This window comes from Leptopilina heterotoma, unplaced genomic scaffold, assembly GCF_015476425.1.
Source record: "Leptopilina heterotoma isolate Lh14 unplaced genomic scaffold, ASM1547642v1 Lhet_54, whole genome shotgun sequence".
Classification (NCBI taxonomy): domain Eukaryota; kingdom Metazoa; phylum Arthropoda; class Insecta; order Hymenoptera; family Figitidae; genus Leptopilina; species Leptopilina heterotoma.
The window spans coordinates 4,226,030-4,246,236 of NW_025111118.1; the positions used below are offsets into that span (position 1 = coordinate 4,226,030).

Below are 20,207 nucleotides of genomic sequence, written 5' to 3' on the forward strand. Positions count from 1 at the left end.
AATTATTTTTTGTTGCATTTAAATAATTAAATTCTTGTAGAATTTTGCAATAAAAATTGGTTTTCATTTCATAAAAATAAATTTCAGTTAAAATTTTAGATTATAATTGAATATTAAAAGCAATATAGCGCGAATTTTTAGAAATAATTGAATTTTGAAATTAATTTTTTTTTAAAAGTTTAATTGAATTTTCTTTTATATTATTTAAAGTTTTTATTTTCTAATATATGCATTTAATTAAAGAATTTAGGAATAATTGAAATTTTGTGAAATTGAATATTGTAAACAAATTTATTTGAAAATTGCCAAAGAACTTTTTTGAAAATTATTAAAAATAATACATATAAAGTAAAATTGTAGTTAAAAATTTTGTGGAAAATAATAATTAAATTGAAATAATGAAAATAATTTTGAAAAAGTATAATACTCTTATAATATAAAATAATGATTTTATTACTTGGTCATCTTTAATTATTATAAAATATGAAGAAATCGATGACTCCGAGTCTTTGACTCGGAGTTATCGATATCTTCATGTTTTATAGTTATAAAAAAATTTAATGAACTAAAATTTCATTCATTGTAAAAAATAACACCAAAATTTGTTTATTTTAATCCTTTTTGGTGTTAATTTAATCTGTAACACTTTTTAATACCTAACGATTTACTGTGATAATAATAATTTGTAAACAATAATAATCAATATAAAATAGTAATTAGTAAATGATAATAATTGGTGAACAATAGTAATCAGTAAATAAACATAATTAGTAAATAATAGTAATAATTATAAAAAAATAATAAAAAAATCATACACGATAAGTAATGAAAAAAAAATATATTTAATTGAATATAAAACTAGTAAATAAATAATAAATGGAATCTTCAATCACAAAAATATCGTTTGTTTGATTAAGTCCAGAGAATGTGAAATATGACAAAAAAATATTTGTCGAGGTGAATATCGATTTTGTTTATTTCCTTATCGAATATTATATAAAATCCCCTATTTATTATTTATGTGTGAACATAAAAAAAAAATTTACATTTTTACGAGTTTACGTGTATAATATTTTAATATTTTTCATTCTCATATCGACTTTTGATACATTAATCCCAAAAGATTATATAATTCTTTTTATGAAGGGTATCATAAAAACATGACATATAAACAAAAAAAAATTAAATTATCTGTTCATGTCATCTGGCTATGTGAAACAAAAATCAAATATGTATACATGTAACCGAAGATTTAAAACAAAACCAAGATTAATTATTATTTATTTAAAATAAACTATAACTTGAATATTTTTTTTATTTATAAATCGTTTATTAATCAAACCAAAAAATTTTCTGTTATTTTTTTTTCCATTATATTCAAAATTATAGGTATTTTTAGTTTGTTTTATTATTTATTTTATTAATGATTCACTTTTTATTGTTATTCCTTTCTTTTATTATTCGTTTAATTTTTTAAATTGTTTGTTTTTTATTTATTCTTATTAATGATTTACTTTTTACTACTGTTTATTTATTCCATATAAACGTTTGTTTTTTGAAGCAAAAAAATAAAAACAAAAAATGATGGCAATAACGAGTTAATAAAGTTTTATTAATTTTCCATATTTTTTTATTTGTCATTTATATAAATAAAATAAATTTTCTTTTATTGTGCCAACTGATAATAATAAACGATTGTATAGTGTCGAAAGTTTCACACTCACTGAATTTTAATTGCTATTGTAGACGTATTCACTGTAGCATTAATTTATCGTCAACAATTAAACATAGAACACAAACTGCATCAAATAAATTCCAAAGCTGACACGCTAGTTGTAAATTTTATTTACAATTAACTTTACGTTTAAATCGATTTTCTTTCGTGTCTATTTCACTTTCCATTTGTTTTATTACGATTTGAACTTTAACACTTGGGTGTAATTTGATATTATTATTTTTATCATAATTGTAAGACTTTATTGTAATTTCCACGATAATCGATGATAATTTATACATTTTTTTTTATTTAAATAAAATTTTAATATTTTTAATTTAATTTAATTTTTAATTAAAATTTCTATATTAAATAAATAAATTTTTGTTTTTTTCGTTTAATTTCAGATTGGAGCGTGGAAATCATGGGAAAAAGAGGGTTTGTATATAAAGGATATAGTGTGGCCGGGTAATACACATACACCACCTCAGGGTGTGCCGGAGAAATTTTATTTGAAAATCACGTTTTTGGAGGAACCACCTTACATCAATCTGGCACCACCGGATCCAGTGACTGGCAAATGCTTGATGGATCGAGGAGTACATTGTCGAGTTGCTAAAGAAGCTGATATGGTTGAGTAAGTGCTTTTCAAAAAAACATTTTTTTTTTCATATTAATAATTTTTTCCCTACAGTTTATTTTCTCGACAGTGAATTTCAATTTTTTTTTTATTTTTAATCCCTCGTCAATTTTTATTTTGTTCATAAAAAAAAGACATAATTTTTAATTTCTTTTACTTTTATTAAGTAATTTATTTATTTACTGGTTTGTTTATTTACTTTTTTTTCTATAAAAAAATATTCAGTAGATTTATTTTGTGGGTAATAAACGTTTTTTTTTATTGCTCTCTGCTGATAGTTAAGTCTTCGCAGTGAAACAGTCGATTTTAGGTCAGACGGAAAAAATATTAAGTCTGCGGTAAACGAAAACAATGGTTTAACTACTAATTGTCTGAACAAAAACAGGCACTTACTACTTTACGACTAATAAATACCGACTAGAAATTATCAAAATAGAACGTGATAAAAATATTCTCATTCTTATATTTAATATTTAAAACCTGAAAAAAGAAAACCTGAAAAAGAAATTATAAAAGAGGGAAAAACTTAAAAAAAAATAGAAAATGAGAGAAAAAAAAGAAAAAAAAATTAAAAGAGAGAGAAATAATTAAAAAAAACAGAAAATGAGAGACAAAAAAATACATAAGAAAGAAAAAAAAAGAAAACAATTTTTTGAAAATAAAGTAAAAGAAAATATTTACAACTTTGTTAAATTTTCTCTACTCTTTCTGAAAAATTAAGAAATTATTATTCTATGAATAGTACCTGATTTTCTTTTGTGTGAATCGAGAAATTTCGTCGTTAAATATTTCAACAAAATTTTCTTAAAGAAAGTTTTCTCTTTTCCTTTTTTTTTTCTTTTTTTTTTGAAAATGTTTATTATATTTGTTTGTCACACGTTTCAAGTGGAACTTTTTAGAAAAACATAAATTCGAAGCATTTATTCTTTAAAAGTTTTTTCCGGAATTATCAAGCGAATTTTATTTCCCTTTCGTGAAAATCTCATTTCCGTGTTTAAAATTTTATGACATCTTTTGGTTTCATAGAAACTTTTCCACACAATGATATTCTTTGTAGAATATATGCGACTATTGTCTCATTTTTTTGCCCCTTCTCATCTTTTTATGGCGATTATTTGTAAAACTGCTTTTAAAGAAATTTAACGAAAAAAAAAAAATGTAAAGTCTACTTTTTAAGATAAAAATCTATATTTTATACTGTCGATACTTTCCAAGAGAATAGTTTTTAATTTATTTTTTTTATTTTCAGTTCTTTCATTATTTTTTTATTTTTATTTCCATTTACTTAATTTTCTACTATTGTTTATAACTAATTTTATTTACATCTTTATTTTTTATTTCTGCATTCGTTCATTTTATAATTTATTGTTTATTATTTTTTATTTGTTATTTTTATTACTTTTTAATGTTTTTATTTTTTATAATTTCCTTGCTTTATTTGTTTATTTCTATATTTTTATTTGATTTATATTTTTCTATTATTATTCATTTTTTATAAACTTATAGTCATTATAGTTTTTTTTATAGTTTTTATTTTATTTTTATTTACATTTTTTATTCGTCTCTTCTTTTTTTTAAATTTTGCTTTAAACTTTAAAGAAAAATGAAACATTTTTTTAAAAATAAATTTGTAATAAAAAAATTTAACGCTCATTTTACAAGGAATATACTTTGAGAGAAAGAAATGTCTATTCAGGAGATATATTAAGAAAAAGGATACATTACATTTTCATCGTCCTTTAAAAAAAAAGGAATCGTGAACTTTTGATGTTGCCTTTCATCACTTTAAAAAGTTATAATTTGCCATTAAACACAAAAGGAGAAATTTCCTTCAAGAGAGAGTCTCGTTTGCAAGTGAAAAAAAAATTATATATATATAAAATTCGTAAGCATTTTTTTTTCATCATCACAAAATGAAACTCCTTTCGTATTCATTTAATTCTTGAATGAAACTCATTTAAAATATTAGTTCGTTCTTTGAATTTTATAAAACGAATCTTGGAACTTGTGTTACTGAAATGAACTGACGTTTCTCATTTTACAGTTTACGGTAAATTAAATTTACTTATTTACTCCTTAGATGCACTTAATGTAAACTTAAATTTTCAACTTCTACTAAAATAAATTATATTGACTTTTTTACAATTTGAAAACTCTTTTCATTATTAAAAACAATTGAAAACAATAAAAATTTTTTAGATTCAAATTCATTATATTCGTCAAAATGAGAGACAATTTTAATGGGTTCTTGAAAATTTTTAATTACAATACTTTGTTGAGTCAAGTGCAGAGAAAATTTTTCCAAAATGAAGGAATGAACAATTTTTTTATTATTGAAATCGCTATCCTTATTTCTTTTTTTTATTTTTATTTCTTTATTCTTTAATTTTTTATTTCTCGAAAAAAAATAAAACTCTCGATTATTGCTCGACATTAAAAAAAAAGAAATCACAAAAATATTACAATCGAAAATGACTGAAAATTTTTTCTCTTGAAAATTCAGTAATTGTCCCTCCACGTTAATGATAAACCTTTGAAAATTTACAAATTAAAATTCTTCAACTCTGTTAATTAAAAAGTTCTCATATGTATTTTTTAAATGTCATTTCCACTCAACTAGAATATTTTACTTTAATCGTAAAGCATTTAAAAATTTATTCTCATTTTGTGAGAAATTCTTTTTTTTAGAAACAATTTTTATTGTACAGAAATTATTTTTTCAGAAAAAAAATTTACTGAAAGAAACTTATTATTAAAGTAACCAGAAAAAATATATTACATGGAGTTTTTTTTAAATTCATTAAAAACATTTTTCTTTGTTTCGGACAAAATTTTTCTCTTTATCGCGGTAAAAATAAATATTTTTTAATCATACATTTTACGGGAAAAGTTCATTACTTTTAGAATTTTACTTTTAGAAATAAAGGTAATAGAAGAAAAGAAAAAACGACAAAAGAGAAAAATAATTTTTGGAAACATTTTTTTATATACAAAAATTCTGCTTCTTCTTACGATCGATTGAGGGGGAAAAAAATTTTCAAAAAAAAAAAATTTCAATATATGTGTGAGGTTAACAATATTAATGTTCCTTTCCCGCAATTCCGCTCTGGGTATTATCCAATTTCTAAGAGAGGTTATCGTCTTCGGAAATGTTAGATCCGCCTCGGAAAATTAATAACTACCATTAATCTATTGTAAAGTCAGAGGAGAGATAAGTTCATTATAGTAGTAAGACTAGTTTATTGCGGTTTTCCGTCGCGTCACTACAAAAGCAATTTTTTTTTCTCTTTCTTGTGCAAAGTAACAAAAAGACAAAGTCACGTCAGCAAAGGCTACAATTTTTTTTAATAAAGGCTAGGTCAAAAAAAAAACTAAAGTTTTCGCAAATTTTCAATTAAAAAAAAAAGAAATTCTGCTATTTTTCAGTAATTCTTTATACTTGACAGAACAGAAATAATTTGTCTGTTTTTTTTATTTATTATTCTGTAGTATTAATAAATAGCAAAATAAAAATAATAATTACAAAATAAAAAAGTAATAAAAATTATAATAAAATAAAAATAGTAATAGTAAAAAATAATTACAAAATAAAAAAAAGTAATTAGAAAAATTATAACGAAATAAAAATAATAATAGTAAAAAATAATTACAAAATAAAAAAAAGTAATTAGAAAAATTATAACGAAATAAAAATAATAATAGTAAAAAATAATTACAAAATAAAAAAGTAATAAAAAATAATTTTAAAAATCCCACAGAATAATTATTAACAAAAGAATAAAAATAATTTATTTGATGGGACGGATATTAAACACTTTTTTTATATTTTCTACTGAATTACAATTTCCACTTAAAATTAAATATTATATTTTCTTTTTATTTTTTCTCTTTCTTTTTCTTTCCCTTTTGGAACAAAATATATCAAAAAACATGGAACATGATAGGAAATAATTAATTCATGCATACAAGATTGTGCGAAATTTACTTTAATCTCAATAGATCTGAGGTAAATTTACCTTTGAAAGCTTCTATGAACTGTCGAGTTTTCGGTAACTAGAAGACCTCCATTGCGCATTAGATATTTAAGTTAGTCAACGATCCAAAATTAATAGGAAGTTAAGCAGGTGTTCAAAATACCGAGATGTGATGAAGCTTGAGAGCTTTTCACCCTGATCAATAATTTATACTCGATGCAAATTTACCATCAATTTACTCTACAGTCATAATTTTTACGAATAATAAGAAAAAAAAGAAAAAAAGTCAAGAAAAAAATTATTATTATCATTATTATTATTATGGTTATTTTTATTAAAATTTTTTTTTGCTATCATATAAATTTGATAAAAATACGAAAATAAAAAACTGTTAATAAATTAATAATAATATTTGTAATATTGTTAACATTATTATTTAATAACTGTTAAAATGTTAAGAATAATAAAAATGTAACAATTATTAATTATTAATTAACTATAATAATTTGAATGTTCTTTCATTCATTCACTTTTTCTGTCTCTCACACTCTGAAGTTGTCTTTTGTTTATACTTTTGTTTTTTGTTATTCTCAAATATTTTAATGGTAATTCTTAGAAATGAAAAAAATTTTTGCAAGAATTAAATTATTTTCAATATCTACTATTTTAATAAGATTTCACAAAAGATTTCAATTATTAAAAAGAAGTTTAATAAAATTTTTCCCAAAAATTTAATTATTTAATATACAATTTTCATAAATTTTTTTCAAAGAAATTAATGATTTAAAACAATTTTTATAAAATTCTGGGAAAGAAGTTATAATTATTTTTAAAGATTTTAATGAAATTTATTTATAAAAATTCATATATTTCCAATACAATTGTAATTCAATTCCTTAAAAAAATTTTAATAAAATTCTTTGCTAAAATTCAATTATTTTGACAAATAATAAAATTCTTCACATAAATTCAATTATTTTCACAAATAATAAAATTCTTCACAGAAATTCAATTACTTTAAAAAAAATTTTTTGTAACTTATTTGGAAACATTCAATTATTTATTTATTTTCATAAATAATAAAATTCTTTTGCAGGACTTCAATTATTTTTAATACAATTTAAAACAAATTCCTCGAAAAATGCAATTATTCTTAAGAATTTCATTAAAATTATTCGAAAAAAATTAAATTATTTATAGATATTTTTTATAAAATTCTTTATAAGAATTCAATTTCAAGAAATAATTAATTATTGTTAATTAAATTATTTATTTTTGTATTTAAAGAATTGAATTCTCTTGGAACTTTCTGAACAAAATTTGATTTTGAAATGATTTTCAGTTATAACTTTAGACAATAATTGAATTTTAGAAGCTTTATAGTATCAATTTTAGAAAATAATTAAATTAATTAAATTAACTATAATAATTTAAATGTCCTTTCATTAATTCACTTTTTCTGTCCCTCACACTCTAAAGTTGTCTTTTGTTTATTATGTTATAATTATTTTTATTTTATAATTAATTCAAAATTGTAATGACAAATAGAAATCATCAGAATTTTTTTCACTTCTTTTCATTAAAAGACTAAAATTTTGTTAAATATTATGTTTTGTTAAATTGAAATTATGCAGATTTTTGTTCTTTACTTCTTAACAAAATTAGAAAATTTTTAACAACTGTGATTAAGAAATAGAAAATTTATTTATTTTGCATTATTTTTCTTTATGAATCACAATTTTTTAAATAAAATTATTATTTTGTTTTAGAAAAAGAAGAAAAATATTTGCACAATTTTTATTTTTAATCTTATTTTTGGAACAGGATTTTCCACAGGAATTTTATAAGAAGAATTTTTTTTTTTTTTTAAATAATTGAATTTCTGGAATTATTTGTAATTTCTCCGAAATTGAATTTTTTTAGTGTTTTCAACAAAAATTTAAATAAGACAATTTTTAAATTCTATTATTTTTAAAATTGCTAATTTTATTTTAAAAAGGTAGAAAGAAGTTAGCGAATTTTTGCTAGTAATTTTAATAATCTTAATAATAAAAAATAATAATAATAATAATGATAACAAAATAAATAATAATAATATTAATAATATAAATAATAATCACAAACGAAACAGTAATAAAAATAAAATATTACTAATAAATATTTTTGACTATTTTAATAAATTCCTAAAATTATGATAATTAATGGAAGAGAAAATTTTATTGATAGAAGTAAAGAAACAATATTGTGAATAAAAATTGAATTTCCTCTATACTTTGATTTAGAAATTATTTTATTTTATATTCTACAATTCACATGATAATGTAAAAGTGGTTAGAGCAACTCATTTTAAAAGATAAAAATCTGATTTCATTCTTTCGGATCTGTGTCAAAGCCAGAACATAATGGTTTTTGTTCGATTTTCCAATAAAATGAAATTCGAGATCTCCTATATATAGAAATTGTCGTTCCCCTTTATTTAAAGTGGATTAAAATTTAATTAATTTTTGGATATAGGAATTTATGGTTTCTTGCACACGAATACAGAAAAAAAGAGAAGAGGACAATTCTTTTTTTTAACCCTTTCAACTAACAATAAAAAATTAATTTTAGTTATTTTTATGTCTATTTCTTTTTTCTTTTATTTTTTTTCCATTTGTCTTCTCTTTTTGTTTTCATTTTTTTTTTTTTCAACTTTCTCTTTAATTTTCCATTAATGTTTTTTTGTTTTTCATTTTCTTTAGGTATTTCTTTATATATTTCTACATTAATATTCTTTATTTTCCATGCTTTAAAATTGTCCCTTATTTTCTATTAATTTTTTTATTTTATTCTTCTTTGAATTTGTTCTTTTTTTTGTTTTAGCCCTTTTTCATTTTCTCCTCTTTTTTGCTTTTCTTCTTTTTTACTTTAGATTCAATTTTCATTTTTTTTTCTTTGTATAATTTTCTTTCCTTTTTAATTTTTTTGCTTTCTTTATCTTCTTTAGAAAGAAAATCGAAAAAATAAACAAAGAAGATCTTATTTTTCAAGAATTATGAATGAAAGTAAAGTGACGATAATTTATTAAAGCAGATAAAACGCGAGGGGATTAAAATATTAATCTTCTTTTACAGCCATCGAAAATCTGTGACTGACAATTTCATTGATTATGTTTCTTACTAATCGGCGTCATATATACCGCGTCTAGGATATAAAGTAATTGTTAAGTACGTGAAATTCGCTTTGTACTCATGAATAAACAGTGAATTTTCTCCACTAATTCCCTTTCATTCAACTGGCGTGTTCTAATTTATTTTGAAGCAAAATTAAAGTCTTAAATGAGAGAAAATTTTCCCCAAATATAATTAATACGAAAGTGAAATTTAATATTATTGGACAAAGTTCTTTGCTATCTTTTATAAGATAATTCAGGTCAATATATAATCAAACTTTTACTACCAATTCTACTGATAATAAAGATAATCCAATATATTCTGCTTTTGGAAATAAAAAATTAAGATCGTATTTTTTTATTGGTTCAACTAAATTTTACTATAATTTAAATTAAAATTTGTTTTATTAGTTATTATTTTTTTATTATTTTATTATTATTATTATTAATAATAATTTTTATTACTTTATTATTATTATTAATAATAATTTTTATTACTTTATTATTAATTTTGTGTTGATTGAATTTTCAAAATCTTCAATTGAACTTTTAATTTCTTATTATTTATTTTATCCAAAGATTTTTTCCAATCAATTTTGTTTTCAAGAAAAGTATTTTTCTTTCTCAAATTAAAATTTTTCGTCTTTAAATTAAAATTTTGTGGTTTCTCAAAAATTATAGTATAGTTTCCATATAAATCAGTATTTTTACAATAAATTTCCAATCGAGCGAGTTTGAATTTAAATTCTCCATTCAATTGTCTTGTCGAAGTATCGAATGTACTAATTTATTATTCATTATTACGCTATTAGTAGTAATTAAAATTAATTATAGAATTTCGATTCAGAAAGCGTCGAATAGAGAATTTTGACTTATAGCTTTCGTTTGAAAATTAATGTTAAAATCCTCATTAAGTAAAATTTTCCTTTGTCGAAATTTGCCATAACTTTTGATCAGAAATCTACTTACATAATTCTGCAAGGTTTATTTATTTATTTTATTTTAATTTTTTTCTTTTTTAAAAATTTTTTAAAAATTTTTTACTTACATAATTCTGCAAGATTTATTTATTTTATTTTTTTTCAAAAATTGTCTGTTTTTCAAATATTTGCATTTTTTTTCTTTTGAGTAATTTAAGAAGAAAAAGTTCTTTTCGAATAACTAAAAAATAAAATCGAGAAAAATATAAAGTTCTATGATTCATTTGAATTAAAAATTAATTTTATGCACTAATTTTTTTTTCTGCTCTACTATTCAGCGGGGGCGTGAATTCTAAGTACCATAAATCAACACATACAGTGTGTGCGATCTTGACATGCAAACACGCATGAATTACGAACATTTGCCGAATGAAACATTGCGAGCAATGATTCAGCGATTTTTATTTTCCCTCCTTCAAAATGAAATTCATTTTCTAAAAATAACCATTCAATTTTCTTTACATTTTTATAATTTATGGTATTTTTTTGGTAACTTAATAAATATTTATAAAAGTTTATAAAAATTTATAAATATTTATAAAGATTTATAAAAATTTACCGTGAAGAAAAATTTATTTACTCAAAAATTTATTCATTCAAAAATTATTTATTGAAACCTAAAAAAATAAAGTTGATAAAAAATTAAATTATAATTAATGATGTAATTTTTAATTCGCTACTTTATAAATATTTATAAATATTTATAAATATTTCACTTTAAGGAAATTTTATAAATTTATTAAAAATTTATTCATTCGAAATTTAGTTCCAGTAGGAAATTGTTTTCTTTTCCAAAAAATCCATAAAATCAGAAGGAAATAAAAAATAAATAATTTTTGTAGCAAAAAATAAGAAAAGGAAAAGGAAACGAAAAAGTGAATATTTCACTTTAAGGAAATTTTATAAATTTATTAAAAATTTATTCATTCGAAATTTAGTTCCAGTAGGAAATTGTTTTCCTTTCCAAAAAAATCCATAAAATCAGAAGGAAATAAAAAATAAATAATTTTTGTAGCAAAAAATAAGAAAAGGAAAAGGAAACGAAAAAGTGAAGAAAGTGAAAAAATTTAAGAATAAGAAAGAAAAAAGTTTGAGAATTGGGTGAAAAAAAAATTTTTTTTTTCCTTTTTTTTTTCTTCAAAAAAGACAGTAAAATAATAGTTCCTCGAGAAGAATTTGCATTGTAATAAAAATTTCTTTGTCGGGAAAAGTGATGGGAATCTAATTTCTCTACTTAACTATGACACGAAGTCTAGAGAATGTTGATGACCCTTTTTTCGGTGCGACAATAACGACCGAGATAGTTAGAGCGAGACGAAGAACATTTGGCGTTTTATGCAAACGGATATCCTTTATTGTACGCTATTTCAACAACCAAATGAGAAGTTTCCGTTTAAAACTCCTCGTTAAAATTTATTCTCCTCTCTATTTAATCATCTTTTTCTTCAAAGGAATCTCATTTAGATATTATTATAGTAGTAATTATAATAATAATTTTAATAATACATCAAATAGAGATTGATTTTTTTTATTATCATTACTGTTATTATAATAACAATTATAATAAAAAAATTATAAGAATAAAAAAATAATTCTTATTGTTCTTACTAATAATTATTATTATTTTTATTATGTTTTTAATATTATTATTTTTATTATTTTTACTATTTTTATTATTTTTTTAATATTATTATTTTCGTTATTTTTATAATATTTATTTACAGTAATATTATACAGTAATATATAAAGTAATATTTATTTACATATCCTTAGAAAAACTGTGTTGTTATTATTATTAATTTTATTATTATTTTTTTTATTACTATTCAGTTTATTAAAATCTTACTTTAATATAATTACCTATTCTTAATAACAATGCTAATTAGAAACTAATAATTTTTTTTCTCCCCCGAAAGAAAAATTTCTCAAAAAAAAAAAAAACGATTAAATGAAGACAGAAAATTTTTTACAGTTTATTGTCTTTGTCAATTGTAAAAAATTTGTTGGAGTATTATTGATGAATTCGTTTTTTTTTGTTTTCTGTGTAACAAATTTTGATTCAATAAAGTTTTCACTATAATTTTGAAAACAAAATTTTCATTATAATTCGCGAAGCGTTCGTTCGTTGGTGAAATTTATGAATCTCTCAACAGCTGCTTGCTAACGGAAATTGAGAAATCGTGTACTGAACTCGGCAAAACTTTGCAATACTTTGAATGTGCATTTTGATAAATCTAAAGGAAAAAAAATATCTTTGTTTCGAAATTAAATAACTCCTTCTTCCTTTCTTTCTTTTTTATTAGTAATAATAAGAGTAAAATTTGTTTTTGCTTATAAAACAATTTAATTTATAGGAAAATATAATTTTTTTCTACTGAAGACTTTTTTCAAATTTATTTCAATTGAATTTCTTTTTTTATTTTGTTTTAATTTTCTTTTTAATCATTATTTAGTTTTTTTTTAAATTTTCTTTCAATGTTTTTACTATTTTCAATTTGTAATTTATTACTTTGAATTTTCTTTTTATTATTTTTTATTTATTGTTTCTAATTTCTTATGTATTATTTTTAATCATTGTTTTTAATTTTTTATTTAATATTTTTAATTTTTAATTTTGTATTTTTAATTTATAATTTATAATTTATAATTTATAATTTATTATTTCACCTCTATAATTTATAATTTATTATTTCAGCATTTTAATTTGCAACTTATTATTTCAGCTTTTGAATTTACAATTTATTATTTAAGCTTTTTAATTTACAATTTATTATTTCTGCCTATTTTAATTCACAATTCTATTACTTTTTAACAAATATAATCTACTTTACAATTCAATAGTTGAATAATTAATTTTATTTTCAAAATTTATTTTGTATAACGAAAATTAATTACGTTTTCATTTATTTATTTATGTAGTAAATGGGTTTTTGAATTATTCGTCCGTAAGAATTGATAAAAAAAAATATTAAACAAAATTGTTTGAAATGAACAAATAATAAAATTTTTTCTTTTCATTTAAAAAATTTTTAATTTTTTTTTCTCAATAATAAAAAAAAAATATCGTTGATTTCATTAATTGTAAACATGAAAAAGTTTTTTTTTTTTTTTTTGAAATGTTCAAAATGAAGTTTCAAAATAATCCAATAAATGTTAAAGTTTCATTAAATCTAAAGGTAAATCTTGGTTTTAGTTGTTTATATAGGAAAGTTCAGTACAAACGATGCTTTGAGTTTTAAGAGCTCTGGCAGTCGGATCGTAAAATTTACCCCCCCCCCCCCTATCCCCCCATCTTCTATCCCGTCTACTAAACACTTCGATTGTCGGAAAATCTTCACAAGAATTTTTACGAGCTCAACAAAATATGATGTACATCACAAAAGGGGAAAGGGTATAGGAGAGGGGGGAGGAAATTTATCTCAAATTACCGGAAGTCTTTTGTTCTAAATTTCCATAAGTAAATTAAGTCTTTTATTTTCGTAATTTTTTATAATTAAATATTTTTTAAAATTTTTATACGTTTCGACAATTAAATAACCCGACAATTTTTGTGAATTTTTGTGAAAAAATGAATTAATTATTAATATAATTAATAAATAAATTAAAGTTTATTATTTCGCAAATAGTTTTTTAAATTTTCGTTAATCTTCACTATTAAATAGTTTTTAATTTTTGGAAATTTCTGTAAGTGAATGAATTAATTTGAAAAAATAGTAAACAAAAAAGGAAAACAAAGAAGAAAAATAGAAAGTGAGAAAAATGTTTTGAATTTGTTTCTTTGACAATAATAAAAATTATAATAATTCTCGTATTAAATAAAATTTATAATAATTATATTATGAAATAAAAATTAAAATAACTATAATTCTTGAATATTAATTAATCAATTTAAATTATAATAAAATTGATAGTAAACAAAAAAAAAAAAGGTTTTCGTTTTAAAATACGATTATGATTTGAAAATTGTAAATAGAGCGAAAATTATCGAGTATAAAATATTCGATAAATATTTAACGATTGAAAAATGAGGTCAAAAAGGGGGAAAAACATTAAAAAGTCAATTTTCTGAAAGGATTTTCTTTTTTTGATTTTTTTTTTTTTTTTGTAACGCGACAAATGTCAATTCAGATTGCAATTGACTCGTAAGCCAAGATAAGTTAATGCCCTGTCAAATTCTAGTTAAGTTTTGATCGAAAAGATAATCCGTTCGAATGACTTTTTTATACTTGAAGCGAATAGGTGTGCTTGAAGAAGTCTTCACTTCCTTTTTTTGCCCCTAGCAGCTTTCTCAAATCCATTCGAATTCAGGAAGCAAGTGTAGTTCCCATTGACACTTGAAAAGTTCCCAACTTCCCCCTCGTCCTTTTTTTTCTTCTTCTTTTTTTTCTGTTGATAAAATTGAACACACACTCAAAAGGAATTTCTCTCTATAAGCTTTTCTTCATTTTTCTTGTTGTAAGTTCGCGTCCGATAAGTGTGGAAATTTATTTTTTTTATTTTTGCAACTATGCTTTGTAAATGGCTTTTTCAAAAAAAAAAAAAAAAAAGAAATTACTCCAACTATTGCTTTTGTGTTTGAAAAATATTACGGTGCTTGATTTTTTATTCTCAATACAACGCAGAAAACATTTACTTTATCATTGTCAGTTGTTTAAAAGTTTTAATTAAAAAAATTTTTTAACTCGATCTCTTTTTCTCTTTCTCTCTTTCTCTCTTTCACTACTTGATAGAAATAAAATTTTTTTATATAGAGAAAAATAAGTATAGGGGGGGAGGGGGGTATAAGCAGTGCACTTTTTATTACATTTTTTCCTAAAAATGTATTTTTTTTTGGAAAAATATGAAAATTATTTAAAAAATAGAAACTAAAAATAAATTTGTAATAAAATTAAAAATAAAATGAAAACTAAAAATAAAGTTGTAAGAAAATTAAAACTAAAATGATAAATAAAAATAAACTTTTAGAATAAAATGAAAAAAATGAACACTAAAAATAAACTTGGAATAATATTAAAACTAAAATGACAAATAAAAATAAACTTTTAGAATGAAATGATAAATAATAATTGAAAACTAAAGATAAAAAACAGAAATAACTTTAAATAAAAAGGAAAAAATGATAACTAAAAGTAAAAATAAACTAAAAATAAAATGAAAAATAAAAATGTTTTATAAAAAAGAAAATGGTGAAAAGAAAAAGGTGAAATCTCATTTTCAGAATTTTCAAATCAATCCCTAGGGAGTGTTGAGCTTTTAGTGAAAAGTTGAGAATTTGCCAGGAAGGCAGGAATATTGAATTTAACAAAAAGGTGCTAAAAAGAGAAGAGAAAGCTTTCAGAAATCGAAAAGATGTTTCTGTATCGAATATGAATCTACTTTAAAAGATTTTAAAGAAAAAAAAAATTTCCAAATAGGATTTCATGAAAATAATTAGATAGATTAATTAGTATACAATTATTTTGTGAGTTACTGGCAGTAGAGAAAGAGAATTACAGTCAGACAGTGACTGAAAATTTTCTAAGAGAATTTTTAAGTAGTAAGAGTTATAAGTTACAAGAATTATAAGTAGTAAGAGACGTTTTAAGTCAGGCAAAAGACTACGATTTTTATAAAGTCACGTTTTCAGTAGTAAAAACCAGTTTGAGTCGGACAGTAGTAGAAGTCTTTTTTAGTCAGACGCTCTATTTTCGGAATTTTGTTTTCTTTTTTATTATTAAATTTTTTATTTATTATTTTTTTTAACTTTTAATTTAAGTAGTAATTACTAATAATAGTCGGAGAAAAACCCTAAAATCAGTAGTAACTGAAAAACGCAGTCAGATCATATTTTATCTCAAGTATTTTAGTTTTAGTGAAACGTAAAGACTACATAATTAATTTTTTAAGTAGTGAGAGAAAATTTTAGTGCGACAATTTATTTTCCAATTAATTCATTCTCGTACAAGTAGAATTAGACATTTATGGTAAGACCGAACACTTTAAGAAGAAGTAAAACAAAATTAGTAGTATAAAACAATTTTAGTCAGACAAGACTGCCTTTAATTTTTATGCTAGTAGTAAAAGACAGTTACGCCTAGACAAAACCTGCGAAATTAAGTAGTAAAGTTCACATACAGTCAGACCAATTGTTTCAATTTTCTGTTAATTTATTTTAGTTTATTTTCCAGTAGTAAAATTTAGTTTTAGTCAGACGAATTGTTTTAATTTTCTGTTAATTTATTTTAGTTTATTTTCTAGTAGTGCATTCTAGTTTTAGTCAGACGAAAAATATACCACTGTTGGCAAATTTTTAAAATCTGGTAAAAAAAACTGTTTTTAGCAGAATTTTCTTGAAAAATTCTGTAATTATTTTGTTTTGGCAATCTTTTGTTGCAATATAATTAAAAGAAAGTAACAGAAATAGAAAATATTGAGTTTTCTAAATGGACATTTGTTCGTTCGTTCGGTGAGAGTAAAAATAGAATTAAAGTTATTGAACTCAAGGAAAAGGAATTATCACTTTTTTCTTCTCTCATTCTCTTAAAGTGTCGAAATCAATGATTCTGCAGAAAATGAATGGAACCCGGAAGTCTTACGTCTGATAAAATAAAACGCTCCATTACCAAAAGGATACAAGTTTATTTCTCTGAAAAGTATTTTTATCGAGGAAAATCATTTACACTTTCGTAAAACAGAGAAATAGATTTTTCAATTTACAAATAATTTCTTTTGCAGTAAATTTTTCTAAATTAAAAACAATTGTTCTTTTATTAATAGTTTTTCTCATAAATTCTCATAATTTTGTTGAAAAATTATATTTTGAAACTAATAATTTTTGTTGAAAAATTTAAAAAATTATATTTTGAAACTAATAATTTTTGTTGAAAAATTTAAAAAATTATATTTTGAAACTAATAATTTTTGTTGAAAAATTTAAAAAATTATTTTTTGAATCTAATAATTTTTGTTAAAAAACTTATATTTTGAAAATATTGTTTTCGAAAATTTTATTTTGAAAATGAAAATCTTTTTTAAATTATTATATTTAGAAATTAATAATAATTGTTAAAAAATTATATTTTGCAAATAGTATTAACTAAAAAGTTATATTTTTCAAATAATATATTTTCAATTAGAAATCAATAAATGTAAAAATCTTATCAAATTAACTTTTTTTTTCTAAAATTGAAAAATTTTAATTCAATTTATGAAATTTGTTCGGAAAACAAATTTCCCTTGAATGGAAAACGATCAAGAGGATTAGCATTCTGAAAGTAGGGATTACTCAAACATAATTAAATTTCAATTAAAAAAGTTTATCCTAATTAAATTCATTGATCTCATTATTATCAAAAAGATTTGAATACATAAAATACTTCGCTCTGTAATTTTTATTTTTTAATTCCTTTTTTTCAAATTCCTTTCTTTTTAAACTATTTTTCCATTTTGTAAAGCATTTTTTCTAAAGACTAAATTTTAATTTGAGTATAATTAATAATAATTATTATTATTAATTATTAATTGTACTCAATAACATTAATTACAGAAAATTATTAATAATAACAATTATTATTATCATTTATTTATAATAATAAATAATTATTCATTCCCTGAAAATAAAAATTTGTTTTACATTAAAATTTAAAAATTCTATCAAATGCAAAATTTTGATAAATAAAAATTTTTTATCGATTTTATAGATTTTTATAGATAAAATGTTCGCATTATTAAATGTAACATTTTCGCGATATAATTAAAATATTAAATACAATTGTAAACTGATGTTTTATTGAAATGAGAGGAAATGTCTATTGAGTTTCTGGACCGGATATTAAACTAGGACCTCTTAACATTCACAACATCCACTGCCAAGGTGGAAGTTTACTCAGGCGGAAATTATGAGGCTCTTGTAATACTCAGGACAGTAATAATTTTCGGCAGTCACCTCTCAACTCACATTCCACGTTTCCCCCAAGGCAACATATTTTGTCCCTCTTAATAAATAAGACACTCGGAATTTTTTTTTTTACTCTCCTTCTTTCTTTGGAAAAATAAAAACCTCTTTCTAGTTCTTTTACCTGCATTCTAGTGTGAAAAACCCAGAGGATTTACTTTATATTTCACACTATTTCTCTTTTTTCTCTCTTTATTTTTATCTTTTGTAAATTTGGATTTAAAGCAACAAAAAAAAAAATTCCATTCTTTTGTTTGTTTTGTTCTGTCCACTAGTGTGCCTGGAAAAACAAAATTTGTCGACACTCTCGTAACACAATAGAAGTTTGCATAAAAATTAGTGAATGGGATTTTAAGTAAAAAAACATTGAGAGTCAAATTTTTTCCAAAAAGTTTCCAAAAGAAATTTACTTATTGAATTTATTTATTTTATTTATTTATTTATTTTATTTAATAATTGCATCATTTTTCAATTTCATCCATTTTTTCCTCTCGATTTTATTTCTCTATTATTAAATTTTTTTTTGCAATTGAAAATTGCAAAGTTAAAAATATATGTCAATAAAAGTTCAATTAAAACAGATTGGGTTGTCATAAAAATTAGTCAATCAACGTCAGTGTTTATTATTTGAAATTTCAAATAAAAAACAATTGACGCTGAAAATTTTTCTAGTTTCCAAAAAAAACTTTTCCGAAAGAAATTTATTTATTTTATTATTTATTTCATTGTTATTTAATTTTACAATTTTTCAATTTAGTCTCTTTTTTCCCTCTCGCCTTAATTTTTGTCCATTATTTAAATTTTGTTTGCGGAAAAATAATTGAATAAAAAAAGAAACGTTTATTTTAAAAATATTGAGACGGAAAAATTAAAAAAAATTTGTAAAAAGGTAAAATAAAAGTAAATTAAATTAAAAGTATAAAAATTAAATTAAATTAAAAGTATACGAAGAAAAAAATGCAACTGAAAATAAACATAGTTGTTCAGAAATATTTTCTTTTTTGATTTGATTTTATATCCTTTTAATAAAATGGGATATCAATTTAAATAATGAAAGAGTCCTCTTTCTGATACGCAATTAAATATATGAATGATTTATATTTCAGAATGGACATGCAATCTGCCCAACGAAATGAAAGCCTTTATCAGTGTTGCAGTGGATTTTGCATTGATTTACTTCAAAAATTTTCCGAGGAAATTGGTTTTACGTACGAACTTGTCAGAGTTGAGGACGGTAAATGGGGCACTTTGGAGGTAAGTTCAAATCATAAAAGACACTTTTACAATAAAAAAAAAAAATCGGGGGAAAAAATGAAATTTTTCTCAAAATTAAAATTAATATTCAGTTTAAAAAACTGTTATTTAATTAATAAATCATCTTACTCTTCAATAGATAATTTAAAAGCAATTTATTTGTAATTATTAATAACTATAATTAAAGTAGGAAATTTTCCACAAAATTCGAATATATTAATGTTTTGACAATTTACTACTTTATTGAAGTTTATTAATTTAATTATTAATATAGATTATTAATTTTAATAATTATTTTTCATGCAATTGACTTAAATAATTATATTTCAATCAATTGACATTAATAATTATTTTTCAATCAATTAACATTAATAATTATTTTTTATCAATTAATTTAAATTATCATTTTTTAATCTTAATCTTTTTAATCTTTTTAATCTAATTATCATTTTTTTGTAATTATTAATTTTCAATTAATAAATATTGTTAATTTATAATATAATAACTTTACTTATTAATTTTCATTTTATTAATTTTATTAATTCATTTTCAAATTTCAAT

The 20,207-nt window shown here is 21.2% G+C and overlaps 1 protein-coding gene across 8 annotated transcripts in view; it reads left to right on the forward strand.

Moving 5' to 3' along the window:
* The window catches only part of LOC122508401 (glutamate receptor ionotropic, NMDA 2B), a 200,811-nt gene that overhangs the window by 160,723 nt on the left and 19,881 nt on the right, over window positions 1-20,207 (forward strand). For all 8 annotated transcript variants that reach the window (XM_043621707.1, XM_043621706.1, XM_043621705.1 and 5 more), the window contains 2 exons: window positions 2,122-2,351; window positions 19,499-19,646. In XM_043621707.1, coding sequence (XP_043477642.1) covers window positions 2,122-2,351; window positions 19,499-19,646 — 378 coding nt within the window. The remainder of the gene's footprint in view (window positions 1-2,121; window positions 2,352-19,498; window positions 19,647-20,207) is intronic.